Source organism: Dipodomys ordii, unplaced genomic scaffold, assembly GCF_000151885.1.
Source record: "Dipodomys ordii isolate 6190 unplaced genomic scaffold, Dord_2.0 Scaffold45, whole genome shotgun sequence".
Lineage (NCBI taxonomy): Eukaryota > Metazoa > Chordata > Mammalia > Rodentia > Heteromyidae > Dipodomys > Dipodomys ordii.
Genome location: NW_012267261.1, coordinates 2864083 through 2880386, shown reverse-complemented (window position 1 = coordinate 2880386; position 16304 = coordinate 2864083). Strand labels below are relative to the sequence as shown.

At 34.9% G+C, this 16304-nt stretch overlaps 1 protein-coding gene across 2 annotated transcripts in view; it reads right to left on the bottom strand.

The window, feature by feature from the left end:
• Window positions 1–16304, bottom strand: part of Il1rap (interleukin 1 receptor accessory protein) — a 58261-nt gene that overhangs the window by 8815 nt on the left and 33142 nt on the right. For both annotated transcript variants that reach the window (XM_013019499.1, XM_013019500.1), the window contains exons 7-8: window positions 3418–3567; window positions 1886–2029 (exon numbers count right to left, since the gene is read on the bottom strand). In XM_013019499.1, the coding sequence (XP_012874953.1) occupies window positions 1886–2029; window positions 3418–3567 (294 nt within the window). The remainder of the gene's footprint in view (window positions 1–1885; window positions 2030–3417; window positions 3568–16304) is intronic.

Below are 16304 nucleotides of genomic sequence, written 5' to 3'. Positions count from 1 at the left end.
AGAAGAAGAAGAAGAAGAAGAAGAAGAAGAAGAAGAAGAAGAAGAAGAAGAAGAAGAAGAAGAAGAAAATGGAGGAGGAGGAGGAGGAAGAGGAAGGGCTTTGGTTAATTCTTGGGACTAATCTATCTCCTCACAGATGCGTACTGAAGACTACTATGTAATTCTTTTCCTGGGATAGCTGGCACCTCCATGTAATGCACTGGCATTGTGGAAATCTATATCATGTCATACTCTGTTAAACCAATCATTTTGATTCTTAATATTCAAGGTGCAGAAGTAAATTGGAAAGAGATGCAATTAAAATCTAGTAGATGCAGCCTGGCAGAAAATCCAGGAGTGCATGTCTGTCCACTCCAAGTAGCTTTCCTGGAGCTGACCATGTATAAACATGAAAAGAGACTCAGAGGCAAAGTTGTCAGGCAAATATAAAAAGCAGTAGGTAAGTAGAATCTAAAAAGATGCAAGGGCTAACCATCAAGAGCACGTTGCAAGAAGAATTATGTCAAATTAAAATTCTTCAAAGAGCTATCAATATCTATCGAAGGATCTTACCCAAATATATAGTATATATCTTCTATAACTTTTCACATGGTAGACACATATTTATTGCCTAGCTGTATAAATGAATAATGTATGGATGAATATATGGTTGAGGGGATTAAGTATTGAAATGAGGTAGAATTTATCTTTTACCCATATAATTAAGTAATCCTTTCCTGGCAAAGTTATTTTCCATTCTTTTTTGACATCCAGTCCTCAGAATTCCAAAGAAAAATATCTTCTGGAGAACGCTGGCATTTTGAGTTTAAGAGTAGTTTGGGGGAGAAAACCAATTCAAGATGAGAATAAAAATTTAACTATTCTTTTTCAAGCTTCATACAATATTTTAAAACCAACATTAAGCAAATGATTACTATAAAGAGGATTTTCAAGGAAGCAAATCAGTTTGTCATGCTTAAAATTAGAAACAGTACATAGATGTTAAAGTTTAACTGCAAATTTACAAATGTTTCTTATGCGTTTATTGTAAAAAATACTTGAATGATCCATTTTTGTGTTATGTTTACATGTGAAGAGAACAGTATACCTTTGTTTTTAAATTATTTAGCCAATGATAATTTTCCTTTTCACCCTTTCAGAATATACTGTCTTTGTACAAAAATTTAAACTAAATCCCAAATATCTACACTGACAGAAAAGAAGAAACAGGCCTGATAAAAGGTGAAATATGAGTAGCCTTAGTTTGCTAAGAAATGATTGCAAAAAAAAAGGAAATGAGCAAGGCCAAAAGGAAATATTCTTTTATCAGTGAATAACACAATGGAAACATTCAGGCATTCTCTTCTACTAATCAGTTTTAGTAAACTTGCATAAACTTCAGTCTTTGCATAAAATGTTTTTATAGTCAGTCTTTCTAACAAAATAATCTAAATAAACCAGTGTAAACCTTCTAGAATTCTAAATGTGAATAAGCAGGACTTCTAAAGCGGTGGCACTAACACAGAGAAAAGTGTGCACCTCTCTTCTCTCTAACATGGATTTCTTTTTTTTTCTTAATCTATCCCTATTCTCACTTTTTTTCTTTGAGATAAGGTGACTACACAAATTTCACATATTTTACAGTATTATGGAATAGTGATACTTTGTTTGAGTCACAAACACATTTTAACTTTCACAAAGACATAGATTTCTGAAAATTCCAAAGGAAGATAGTTAAGTGCTATAAACTGAGTTGAGTGGTATTTCTAGTGGAGTCTCTATCTATCACTAAGAATTACCCTTTAAATATCCAAAGCTGCCAATATAGAAGGGAATACATGACTCAAAGCTAAGGATCCTTTTGCTTTTCAGGGTAGTATTATTTGTACCCATGTGAAATACCTACTTCCCCCAGGCAGACTGTCCCGATCAAAGATACACAGCTTGTAACCAAATTCATTCTCCAAAACTCCTCGGAGGGTCAGTAACACAAATTCCTCTTCTTCAGCATTCCTTGCATAGGATACATAAATATCATATTCCTTCCCATCTATCAAAAGGAACACAGATTTGTTACAAGTTAGGAAAGTTTCTCCAAGTCTTCCTTTTTCTCTCTCCCTTAAGTTTAACTTGGGCATAGTAGATGTCATGAATAATGTGAAAGATCCCAAGATGATTTTTTATTTGTAACAATATCCAATGGCTACTGGAATTTAAATTTTATCTAGTGTGTTCTAGTATTTTTTTTCCTCACTGGGTTGAGTCGATAGTAGAGAGAAGACTGAGCTTTGGCTCACTCAAATTAACAGAGAAACGACTTCAATAGTAAGTGCTAGCAGTTAATGACACTCAGAAAATTTTTACTTTCTCTCCTATCATTCATTAATATATTAAAGATATAAATTGAGCCAGATTTGTGAAACTATCTGAATTATACATGAAAAGAACCATAATTAAATCTACTTAGATTCAGTGGTTGGGTGTTTCTGCCTAACTATAAAAGTGACAAGTGATTAAAAATGCATATGAAGGCCCTCTTCCAAAAGGTTAAAGAAGTAGAATCCTTTTGGGGTAAGCATAGAATCTGATTACTTTCAGGCTGCATTCCAATTGCAAGGATTTTTCTTTTTCTTAGATCTGTGTTTCTTGAACCTGAAAGTACTCACAAACCCCTTGAGAATATGGTTAAGTTGTTGATTCTGATTTGAGAGGGCCAAGGTCCAAGATTCCTCTTCTAATCAGCTTGAGGAATAGGTTGCTGCTAGTTCATTGGCCATTCCTCAAGCAAACCTGTAAATCCACACTCTCCAAGAGAGTTGCCATGAATCATGCATATCTATTGACCATCTGAGATGCAGCTGGGCCAAACTGAGGTGTAAAATACAATTTATTTTGAATTTTAAGTAATTTGGTGCCCAAATGACTAAAATATATCACTACTATTTTTTAAATGTCAACTACATGCTGAAATGAAAATCTAAGACAAACTGAGTGAAGTCATTATTTTCGCTTATTTTGTATCAACATGGTCATTAAATTTTTTTTTCAATTTGATTTGTGGCCTATCTAGTCTTTTTATGTTAGTAGTAGACAGTGTTTGTGTAGTTAAATTACATATTCTAAGCTGGGAGAATAAAACACATTGGAAATTTTTTCATAGTAAGAAGTAAAGTAAAAGGTAATTTGATTAGTTTCTTCTTTTTTTAAATAAGTTTTTTTATTGTGAAAATACTGTACAGAGGTGTGACAGTCACATGAGCAAGGTAATGAGTACATTTCTTATCAAGCATTGTTGCCTCCTCCTTTGTTTTTCCCCCACCATCCCTTCTTTCCCATCTCCAAAACTTGATTAAATTTTCTAGTTAATTCAGATCTCCTCAAAAAGAGCAAGTGTCCTTAAGAGGACACTAGAAGGGATTTACGTACATTTCCACTTACCTAGAATGGTTTCATCTGTTCCAAAGTGAGCCCGGTAGAAGAGGACCATTTCCAGCCAGTAAACATGGTAAACAACAATGAGAACCACCACTAGCAGGACAGTGGCTCCAAAACCACATGCCAGTTCAACTGTGTATCTTGGAGGCACCACTGGAGAGAATAACAAACCAGACAAACACAGGACACAGAATTAGTTTCTACACCGTGGTCACACTGACCTATCTTCCGGCAAGTAGCTGGTGAAGCCAAGCAGCTGAACACTGTATCATATGTGAACAGAGGTAATGTGACACCATTTTTAATACTTCATTTCAGTTTATTTGCTTGCCAGTTTCAGCTCTTGGAATACAGATTTTTTTTTAACTTTTCAGTGATTTGATACACAAGTTGTACCAGGACCTTAACATTGGGAAGGACTGAGAAGATTATCTAATTCCACTCAAAATAGAATTCTTACATATCCTTGAACACTTTAAAAATATTTTATTTTACTTTTTGAGACAGAATCTTGCTATCAAATCAAGGCTAGACCCAAATTCATATTCCTCTTGCCTCCATCATCTAAGTGCTGGGATTATGGCCATGCACTACTGTGACAGGCTTAAAAGTATTTTTGAAAAGTACCATTCTGTATCCCAACTAACTCTCTCTTGAGATAGAGTTCCAAGAGTCCTTGCCTGGAGAAGTCTATGATACTGGAATAATTTTCATCACTGGAGCTGACGTAAGTAAAAATCTTAATGAGTTTCCACTAGTTTTAGTTTTAATTTCATCTTCTCTCCTAATGTCAATCTGGGAGAAGTTTCTTTCCTTTGTTTGTAAATAGGCTTCAGTAATATTTTTTAACGGCCACACAAAGAGCATATACCAAATACTGAGAATATTTGGTACTGACAGTCTCTCTAGTTCATCATGGCATTTTAGCACACACATTACTAAGACTGACTTGCTATAACTCTATATAGCCTGATTCCTACATTTTTACTTTTTTTTTAATATTATAGATACCTTGGCAGATTTTTGGAGCTATTGGAAAGAGTGAGATATTTGTCAATTATTTAAAAATTAGATATTAACTCAGTGACTCTGTAAACAAAGCCTATTATTACAATTAGTTCACCCACCACTTTCTTGTATCACTTTCGTTGTTCTTTGTTCCAAAAGCTCAGGGAGACTCAAAATCATGCCTTCGCTCATGCTATGACTACTTAGCTGAAAGATCCTTTCTCTTATTCAATTTTCAACTTGCAGTACATGTGTCATTATTTTGTACAAGCTTTGGTAGAATAAAACTATCTGTGCCATCTGAGTCTTATCTGTGATAATACCCACTTTTCACTTGTTTATGATTTTATCACAGTATTTTTGTATACTGTAATTGATCTATAAACTTACTTCTCGACTTGCTGTTACTGTCTAGTAAACTGAATTTATAGTCTTCCACACATAAAACACCTTTTTGTCCATCCTACCCTTTAGACACCTAGCATCTTGATGAATATCTCCAAATATAATACTGTACAATTCCAAGATATTTAAAAGAAGCCTACTATTCCAGTCTATGTCAGAAATTTCATTTGGTTACTAAATGAGCTTGGGCTAACAGAGGTTAAGAGTTAAGAAAGAAACAGAATATTTGTGGTGTCTACAGCAGGAGTGGCTTAAATTAGCTATTAGTTGATTTGATAATTGCTCTATTGATGCCTCCTATTTAGCATGGTGGTGCAGACAGAAAAGGGTTTGTCCACTCTTGGGGTGAATAATCTAATGCAAGGAAGTAATAAATGAGGCAGTTAATCTTAAATTGTGATCAATGCATTTTTTAAGGGTAATGTGATAAGGGTAACGAGAATGGAGAGGGACAGCTTCTTGGCCATCTGAAAAATCATTGTTGTTATTAAAAGTTTTCTGAGAAAAGGCACATGAAGACTGCCATTCACAGTTGGAAATGATAGTGAGGGTTTCTAACTTCAAAGACATCAATTATATATACAGACATGAAATTCAGTTATTGATCATATATAAGTGTGTGTGTGGGGGAGGCTTTTTGAAACAGTTATTTATCTTAAGGAGCAAACAGAAAGTATCCTGGAACTGAACCTTAAATTCTCTCATTAAAGGCCAGTCAGAATTTTGAGCTGATTTTCCCAAATCTAGGATTTTATTGCTGCCACAGGTATAGCCAGGGATTCAGCAATGTGATAGTGCTTTCCAGATACTCTGGTGTTGGTTCCATTAATAACAGTTGCCACAGCAATATTCACAAAACAATATGTTGGAAATGAACTTTACAACTTGGGGAAGGGGATATATGGGGATGGAAAGTAGGAGAAAACAAGGGAGGGGATAGCCAAGTTCGACAAGAAATCTACTCATTACCCTACATGCGTAACTGTAACCCCCTCTGTACATCACCTAGACAATAAAATTAAATTTTCAAAAAGAAAGAAAACATGATCATAAAATACCAGAAGCTATGTTAGTGTTATTATTGACAATTTACTAAGATCAGCTCAGGTAGCCATTGCGTATTTAGTATTTTCCATTACGTGTTAACAGCACATTGCTATTTTCATTACTTTCTCAGTTACTTTGGCTCTTTGGTAATGGGTACATGGAAAAGGGGGAGGGAAAGTCATTGGCTGTACTTACCTGAAATGGATATTTTCTAAATGTCAACAGAGATCTTGCTTCATGACCAACAGATCAATTACCCTCATAATTTTTTCTCTGCCACATTTGTTTTATTATTGCTTATTTAATCTCTAATCGGGATTTAAAACTTTTGTATTGGTTCTCACAGTCATATGCATCATATTTCCAGGTTGTAATTTGTAGAGCCTTCTTGTTATCAAGGAGTCTCTAATGCTACTTATCTAATTAGACCTTTAAAATAAATAATCCACCAGCTGGTCACACACAGAGATGCTTCCCAAGGCCCTTGCAGAAAGCAGTGCTGGCTTCCAGGAAAGGAGCTACCTTCCACCCAGTTTGCAGTCTCTCCCTCTGCAACCTCTGGCATTTAGCTCAGTGATTTTAATCTGATGCAATCTCAGTCAAAAGCAGTTCTAATCAGAAAGTGGTGGTGTAATTTGACCAAACTGGACTCCTGGACTCCTCTCACTGATTCATTTATAGTCTAATCCAGTATACCACTATTTGCTTGTTGCTGTTCCCTAAATCAGAATTCCCTCCAATTCTTTTTCAGTTCTATAGTGAAAATTGGCAGCAAATCCCAAATTGCCAGCTGACCATGCTTGGTTAAAAGACTATAACAAATTAGCGCTAGTTTTGTGCCCTTGCTTTGTGTTCTAGATCTACAATTATGTTTATCCTTGGAAATCTAAGCTACTCATTCTCATTATTGTAATTGGAACTTTCCTCCCATGAAATGCCAGCTACTTAGGCTTTCAAATGTTCCATGCCATAGAACTGGAGTTTCTCCTGCTATGTTGCTGGAGCTTCTGGGTAAATTTTGAAAATGTGGTAATAATCATTTCCCAGAATTACAGAGAAAATGATCCATGTAAATGATGGTAAGCAAGTGATTTGCTGAACTGACTCCAGGCTTGACTAGATTTAGCTACTGTAATATGTTAAAACTTCTGTATTTTGGATTTCATCATTTTTTTTCCTTAGGGGAATAATTGATACTGGATGTTAGACTTCCTTCCATAATCGTCAAATTATAGCCTAGGAATATGGTCTGTGAGAAAATAAGATCCAGAATGGATGAATCCAATGATCACTCTGGCTTTTTGCATGGAGATATATGGTTGGGTTGTGGATCATTAAAAGGAAAGCCCAAAATAGACAACGATTGCACTGAGCTAAGAAGAGAGAAATTAGAGTTTTCCAGGATGATTGTGCTGGATTGAATTTATAGGCTGGTGCATCAGAGTGAAGAGAATTTTGTAAAAAAAATGAAACTAAAGAAATTGGTATGGGTTCATGTTGTTTTTTTGGCCAAATACAACATTGTATATGGCTAACATGATATTTCATAAGGTTAGGCAAGGAAAAGTATCTAGAAACTGAACAACTCTAACAGCATGCACAAGGGTGGAAGACAGCTAAGTTCATATCACTCAGGCTCAAAAATCTTATTTTTAAATATAACTAGAAATGTCAGACTGTTCTGTAGAAGAAGGTACAGTCTAGTTCTACAGAAAAGGTATTTGAATTTAAATGTTAAATTAAATAATCGTTTTAACTGACAGAAAAAGGAAAAAAAGTTTCAGCCTAAAATTATATATTCAGTGAAAATTAATAAAAACATCAGACTAACAAGTCATGTTGAAATCACTGGAAATTTATACAAAAAAGAAAATTAACTTCAATTCCTATTCCATTTATTCATTAAAAATAATATTTAGAAGTAGGTCAAATATCTAAACAAATAGTACCACTTTATATTTTGAGGTTTCCCTAAAATACAGAACACAATACTCAATAAAGAAAAACATGATAATATAATTCATAAAATGTAGGAATATTTTCACATTAAAAAAAACACAAAAGAAACAGACTTACATGTGACCCAGAGAGAAGATATATTTATAAGGCAAGTATCTGCCAAAACACTGCTATTTAAAAGAAATTCTACAATTCAGAAATAAAACCTGCAAAACAACCAATTAAAAAATGGACAAAAAGCTTGATCACAAATACTACTCAGGAGGATAAGATCTAAGGATCTTAGTTTGAAACCAACCCAGGCAGGAAAGTCTTTAAGACACTTCTACAATCAACCAGTTAAAAAACTGGAAGTGGCTAGCCGCCAGTGCCTCATGCCTATAATTGTAGCTACTCAGGAGGCTGAAATCTGAGGATATGTTTCAAAGCCAGCCTAGGCATAAACGTCCATGAGACTCATATCTCCAATTAACCACCAGAAAACTGGAAGTGGCGCTATGGCTCAAAATAGTAGAGAACTAGTCTTGAGAAAAAAAAAAAAAAGATCAGGGATAGCACTCAAACCCTGAGTTCAAGCTCCATGACTAATTAAAAGAAAAAAAAAAGCTATTAGTGGAGGTGTGGCTGAAGTGGTATAGAACTAGCTTTGAACAACAAAGTTTAGGGAGGGTATTCGGGATCTAAGTTCAAACTGAGTTTCTCTCTCTCTCTCTTTCTTCTCTCTCTCTCATACACACACAGCGTACCCAAACACATACACAAAAATACTAATACATCAATAAAATGAAAAAATCATTTTAATAGTCACATCAAAAGCATGGAGATAACTAAATATGCACATGGATAAGTGATCTGTATTTATAACTAGGGAAATGGAAGAAAATTGCACAAAGATACTACTACACCAAACATGACAACATCAAGTCGTGGTGGTGTGCATGTGCTTTAGGTGGCAGTGTGGAATGACAGAGGCACTTGGGGGAAATGGTCTGAAGTTGCTGATATAGAAAAAGCTAAGCCAGATTATTCACTTATTGGTATTCATGTAAGAGTAGCAAAAACAAAGTTTATAAAACAGTGCTTGGATGAGAGCATTCTGAGAGGCTTTATTTAAAATACCCCTAATATAGATACAATATAAGTGTTTATTACCTGGAGAATAAATAAGCAAAATGTATACGTTCTCTCAAAAAGAATGACTCAACAAATCAAAGGAACCAATGAATGAAAGACACAACAGGGTGGATGAATATCAAAAATATTTTCTAAATGAAAAGCAAACATATAATAGTACATCTGTATAGGTCCCTGTATTATGTAAAGTTCTAGAAATAAATATATATTCTGAAAAGGAAATGCAAAATATTTGTACTGCCAAGGGAGGGAGAGGTGTGGGTAGTAGGATTTAAGTGATGAAGGAAAACTCAGGGAGTTACTCCTAACAGTGGTAGTGATCATTCTGTATAAACATATAGGCTATGCAGATATAAGCATTTCTCAAAAGTTACCATATAATACATTAAGTTACACTATTGTCTACTTTGTTCAAGTTCTACCTAAAAGCCAGCTAAGAGAACTATGAATAAGCACTAAAATCTCAATAATAAGATAGTTACATATTGAGGCATTAACATTTCAACTACTTTAAAAGGTATCAGGAAAGTTAGATGGACTGGAATCAGTAGTTTATTCCTGTAGCCCTATCTCTTTAGGTGGGTGAGATCCAGTCAATTGTGATTCTTTTTTTTTATTATTGTGAAAATACTGTACAGAGGGGTTACAATTACATGGGCAAGATGACAAGTACATTTCTTATCAAGCATTGTAGCCTCCTCCTTTTTTCCCCTTTCCATCACTTCTCAATTGTGACGCTTTGCAGCCCAGAAAGGAAACTCCATCTGACACTCTCCTAAAAGTAATCAGCAAATCAGCTGGAGGTGAGGCTCAAGTGGTAGAGCAAACAAGATGGGGAAACTGGAGTTTACATCCTGATACTGGTAAACAACAAAAACAAAAACAACAACAATGGATTTTTGGATGGAAACAAAAAGGAACAGATACGTGAGAGATCAAAATTAACAAAACTTAATGATAAAAATCTAGAAAAGTGAAATTCAATCTTCCAAGCATTTGCAAACTATTTTAGTAAAGGTTGAAATGTAAAAATTAAAAAGTAATAAGATGTTCCTGAATTAAACAAAGGTGAGAGCATTTACCAGAAGTATCAGAGAGTTCATTGGCAAATGCAACCAAGAATATACAGTGCCAGAAATGGAAAGTATGAAAAGAAATAAAAAAATATTTCCCCTCAGTTAACTTTATTAAAAGATAATTATTTAAAGAAAAATAATAACAATACATTGTGGTACTTTATAATATATGGAACACTAAAATGTATTATAACATCAAAATGTAAAAGAGGGAAGAAATGTGTGCAATTGCAACATCATAGCAATTACTTCAAGGTAAACAACTATCTCAAAATCATTATGCATTGAAGAGAAAAGAATAACACAATAAAAATACCAAAGAAGCAGAACCAATAAGAAAAATGTGATGATAAACTGAAAGAAGAAAGGAAAAAAGAAAAATACAGACTAAATGAAGCAGACAATAGATAGCAAGATAAAAGGATTAAAGGCAATACATAATTATATTAAAGGTCAGTAGATTAAATATTAAAGTTAAAAGACAGAAACTATCATTTAAAAAAATTCCAAGACCCAACAAAATGTTATATATAGGCAATATACTCAATACAAAGTCTCTAGTCGATGAAGAATAGAGAAGAATATACTATGAAAATACTGAATGATGAATGCTGAAGAGGTTAAATTAATATAACATGCAGAATAATATAGAAAAACCACAAATGCTTTTTAATGGAAGAGTCAATTCATCAGAAAGATAAGTCAATCTGACCTATGTCAACCTATGACCAAGCATCAACAGAAAGTGTGAGTACCCCCAACAGACATCCCCCCATTCCATCCATATCTGAAAAGGAACCCCTACCTCTACTCCAGAAGAAAGCCATACTGGAAAGTGGAGCACCTGGATGAACACACTTGCTGGAGAAGTGGTGCCCCATTTGAAAAGGGCAAAGGAGTCTGATCCCCTTGCAGTCCTCTCCCTCCCGCCCCCCAGACCCCTGTGCTGGAAAACAAAAGGACCAGCCTGGAGGAGGCAGCACCACCCCTCAGCAGGGAGCAATCCCCACCAAGAACCTTGGAATTACAAAACCAACAGTCACTAAAAGCCCACTGGAAAAAAACAAAAACAAAATTAAAAAAAAAAAACTGGACAGGTAGTAAAAGCTGAGAGTGATTTCAGGTGGGGCTCAGAGAAGGAACTTAGAAACTGGGTAGGCTACTGATTCCAGATATGTGGCAGTACTGCCCACACCAAAGTGTGCTGCAGAAATGGTAGGTGCCAGATAACAGACATTTCCTACCTGTTTTAACACACAAAGCAAAGACTCATCAAAGAAAAAGAACTATAGACCCATCTCTTTGATGAATATCTATGCAAAGCTTTCTGGCCAACCAAATTGAACAACTAGCCCAAAATACGATACACTATGTTCAAATGGGATTCATTCCACGGATGCAAAACTGGTACAATATATGTAAGTCAATTAATGTAATTCAACACATCAACAGGAGCAAAGACAAGAACCACATGATCATCTCAATAAAAAAAAAAAAAGCATTTGACAAGATCCAATACCCCTTTATGATGAAAGCTCTGGAGAAACTAAGAATCCATGGAAAATTCCTCAATAAAATAAAAGCTCTGTATGACAACCTACAGCCAGCATTATACTTAATGGGGAAAAGTTAAAACCATTTCCTCTAAAATCAAGAGAGAGACAAGATGTCTGCTCTCTCCACTCCTCTTCAATATAGTATTGGAATTCCTTGTTAGAGCAATAAGGCAAGAGACAAACATGAAGGGGATTCAAACAAGAAAAGAAGTAAAATTCTCCCTTTTTTGCAGATGACATAAAGAACCATGTAGATTCCTCTTACAAGTTACTTGAGTTGATCTGAAGCTCTGGCAAAGTAACATGGTATAAAATTAACCCACAAAAATCAGTAGCTTTTCTGTAAGCCAATAATGAGAAGAGTAATGCTGAAATTAAGAAAGCAACTCCTTTTTTAATAGCCTCAAAAAAATAACATACCTAAGAATTAACCAAAGAGGTAAAGGACCTCAATGATGTAAACTTTAAAAACCTTAAAAAGGAAGTTAAAGCAGATTAAAAGAAGTGGAGAAACTTCCCATGTTCCTGGATTGGAAGGATTAACATTGTGAAAATGGCAGTACTGCCCAAAAGCATCTACAAATTTAATGCAATACCCATCAATATCCCAATAACATTCTTCAGCGATATAGAAGAAACAACCCCAAAATTCACATGGAATAATATAAGACCCACATTAGCAAAAACAATCCTAAGCAGGAAAAACAGCACAGGACGAATATCAATTCCAAGCTTCAAACTCTATTACAAACCATACTCATTAAAAAAAAAAAAAAGCTTGATATTGGCATCAGAACAGGCCTAAGGACCAATGGAATAAAATAGAAGAGCCAGAAATGAATCCACAGACTTATAACAACTTAATATTTGATAAGGGAGCTCAAAACACACCATGGAGGGCTGGGAAGGTGGCTCAGTGGTAGAGTGCTTGTCTTGCATGCCTGAGGCCCTGGGTTCGATTTCTCAGCACCACATAAACAGAAAAAATAAAAAAGCCGGAAGTGGCGCTGTGGCTCAAGTGGTAGAGTGCTAGCCTTGAGCTGAAGAGCTGAGCAACAGTGCCCAGGTCCAGAGTTCAGGCCCCATGACTGGATCCAAAAAAACCCAAAACACACCATGGAACAAAGACAGCCTCTTCAACAAATGGTCCTGGCAAAATTGGCTATATACATGTAGAAAACTGAAGTTAGATTTTTATATATCACCCTGCACCAGAATCAACTCCAAATTGATCAACACCCTTAATGTAAGACCAGAGACCTTGCAAATATTACAGGAAAGGATAGAGGAAAGAGTAGGATTCCTAGACACATGTTGAAACTTCCTAAGTAAAGATTGAGAATCACAACAAATCAAAGAAAGACTGGATAAATGGAATTCCATCAAACTGAAGAGTTCTGAATGGCAAAGGACATAGCATGATAAATAGTCCACATAATGGAAAATTTTTTTACTAGCTATGCATCAGACAAGGGGCTCATATCTAAAATATACACAGAGCTCAATAAATTAAACCTCCCCAAAACAAATCCTCAAAGATACAAAACTCAATTAGTAAATGGGCTAAAGACTTAAAGAGAGACTTCTCCAAAAAAGAAATAAGAATGGCCAATAGTCACATGATGATATTCCATTTCTCTGGCCATAAAAGATATAAATCAAAACACTGAGATTCCACCTCACCCCAGTTAGAATGACCATTATCAAGAAAACTAACAATAACAGATGCTGGCAGGGATGTAGCCAAAAGGAGCACTACTACCTTGATGAGAATGTAAACTTGTCAACCACTTTGGAAAGCAGTATGGAGGTTCTGCAAAAGATTAAACATATAGCTTCCCTATGACCCAACAATCCCGCTTCGGGTATGTATCAAATTAACCACTAAAGCCACCAGCATGTCCATGTTCACTGCAGCATTGGTTACCATAGCCAAGAGATGGAATCAACCCAGATGCCACTCAGTGGATGAATGGATCAAAAAAAATATAGTATATATGCACAATGGAATTTTATGCTTCCATCAGAAAGAATGACATTGCCACATTTGTGAGGAAATGGGAAGACTTGGAAAAATTATACTAAACAAAGTAAGCCAGACCCAAAGAAACATTGGCTGCATGGTTTCCTTCCCTTGTAATAACTAGAATGTGCCTATAAATATACAAGGAACCCAATGGAAAGTAAAAGGCAAATAATTACCTGGACATGATTAATTAAACAGCAATCTGAACACTCACACATTCTTAGGAGAGGATTTCAAGGGTTCAACAACTATTTACATAAAATCATATAAAATGATGCTTATCAAAATGAACTCCAAGAAATGGCAGAGAAAAGTTTTTCTTTTTATTATTCTGTGTGCAGTTCTCTTCGTTCTCCTTTGGTTAATTCCTTTCTGTCATTGTTTTAAATTTGTGTGCCCTTTGTCTTGTATGTAAGTTTATCTGATTTGGGGAGGGGAAGGGAAACACAGAAATGGTGGAACAGAGGATGAACCAATTCAGCAGTGAAACTCACCAGCCACTTTGTTGGAAATGCACTGTACAATTATGGGGGGGAGGGATGAAATTCATGAGAGGAAAAATTTGGAGAGAAGGAGGGAGGGGATGACACTGTTCAAAAGGAAATCTACTCATTCATTACCTGAATCATGTAACTGTATGCTTTTGTACATCACCTTCATAATATGTTTTTAATCCTAGAAGAAAAGATTCCCAAAACTTGTACAAAGAAATGGAAAATCTGAAAAACCTCTGAAGAAACTTAATATATAATTGAAAGCTCTCTAATAAAGAAAATACCAAGTCTAGATAGTTAAATAAGTAGTTTTATGAAGATCTGACCCAGAAATAAATATTAATTTTGCAAGTCTTTCAGATTAGAGCAAAATAACTCTTTTCATGAGGCTTGCACAACTCTGCCATTAGTCAAAAATTGACAGTAAAAGAAAATGATAAATCAGAATCCTTTACATTGAAAGGTCTGAGAAAAACCCTTAAAGTGAGCAGAAGTCTGTAACACAGTATTAGCAAATCCAGTCTGGCAGTAGTTTTTATATTGACTTTTTATGTCAATACATTATGATGGTATGGAGGGTTAGTGTAGGAATGCACGATTGGATAAGCATTTTAAAACAATTACTATAAATCATCACAAGGACAGATGAGAAAAAGAAAAAGCCAAGGCTTTCTCAATATACTGAAGTAAGAATTCAACAAAACATACTCAATACAAGGAAAAGGAAAGGAGAGAAGAAGGGGGGAGGGAGGATGGGAGGAAGGGAAGGAAGAAGAGAAGGAGAAAGGATGAAAATGAAGGAGGAGGAAAGGAGGCAAAGAGGAGAGAGAAGGTTCAGCACAGCAAATATAATTCATCTACAGAAAAGCCTATAAACAACATCTTACTTATATACAAACTGAATGCTTGCCCTTCAAATTTAGGAACAATTCAAAACAGCAGTTGTAGTAACTTCTATTGATCATTATACCATAGGCCAAAAGGAAGTAAAAATAATCAATGGTATAAAACTAGGAAAAGAAGAAATAAAGATCTATTCACTTATGATGACAAGTTCAAGCATATAGATATATTTTAGCAATCCAAAACAGAAAGCAAAACAAAACAAAAAACACACTTTATTACATTGATTTAATTACTATATTTAGTATGGTCAAAATATCAGGTCAATACACAAAAATCAATTAATTGCACTTTTATGTTTATCAATGGATAATTACCAAAATAAAAATGTTAATTCAAAGAATAAATTTGTCTACTATGTGTTCAAGACTTATATGCTCAAATACTTCAAGAAGTTACTAAGCCAGCAACTGGTAGCTTATACCAGTAATTCTAGCTACTCAGAAAGCTAAGATCTAAGGATCCCAGTTCAAGGAAAGTCCAGACAGACAAATCCTATTGCTCAAGTAGTTGAGCACTAGCCATGAGCAGAAAAGATCAGTGAGATTCAGCGAATCTCAATATTGTTATTTCTTCAGTTGCCCCCAAATTATCTGTTAAATTAATACAGTACCAACCAAAATTTTGGCAGCTTTTGTGTAGAAATTGAGAAATATATATTGCCTAGAAAAATTTTCTGGAGAACAAAATGGAGGACATGTAGCTGTAACATATTTAACACTGTGTTAAACAAGATAAAGTCTTATTAAACTAAAACAAGATAAATGTATTAACAGAACAGACTGCAGAACACCCTTAAGAAATTAGAAGTCAAATATATTTGAAAACATTCCACCTACAACAATCCAACCCTCTGAAGATGCAGTTATGAAATATCATTTATTAATGACTCTAAGAGATCTTGAAGTAAATCAGCTTGATTTTGTTGACTTAGATCATCATTATTTTGACTCTTAATGTGCTTGTCAAATAATATCCACTGATAAAATCCTTGTAAAAATAATAAGAACTAACTTTTTTTAGCATTTGATATCATATGTATTTATAACTGCATCTGTTCTGACCACTTAGCTAATGAGACATTGATGTTATTTTTGCCTAATGAAGATGAAGTAATTGAGACCCAGAGAGATTTATAGACGTTCCCATGGTCATAGAGTTAGGATGCACAGGGTGCTGACAGGCCAAATCTATAGTACAAATAATGCTTGGAGGTGCCATAATGATCCTTCACAGGGCTAACGTCAAGAATTAACAGTGAAAGGGACCTAACAGCATGTAC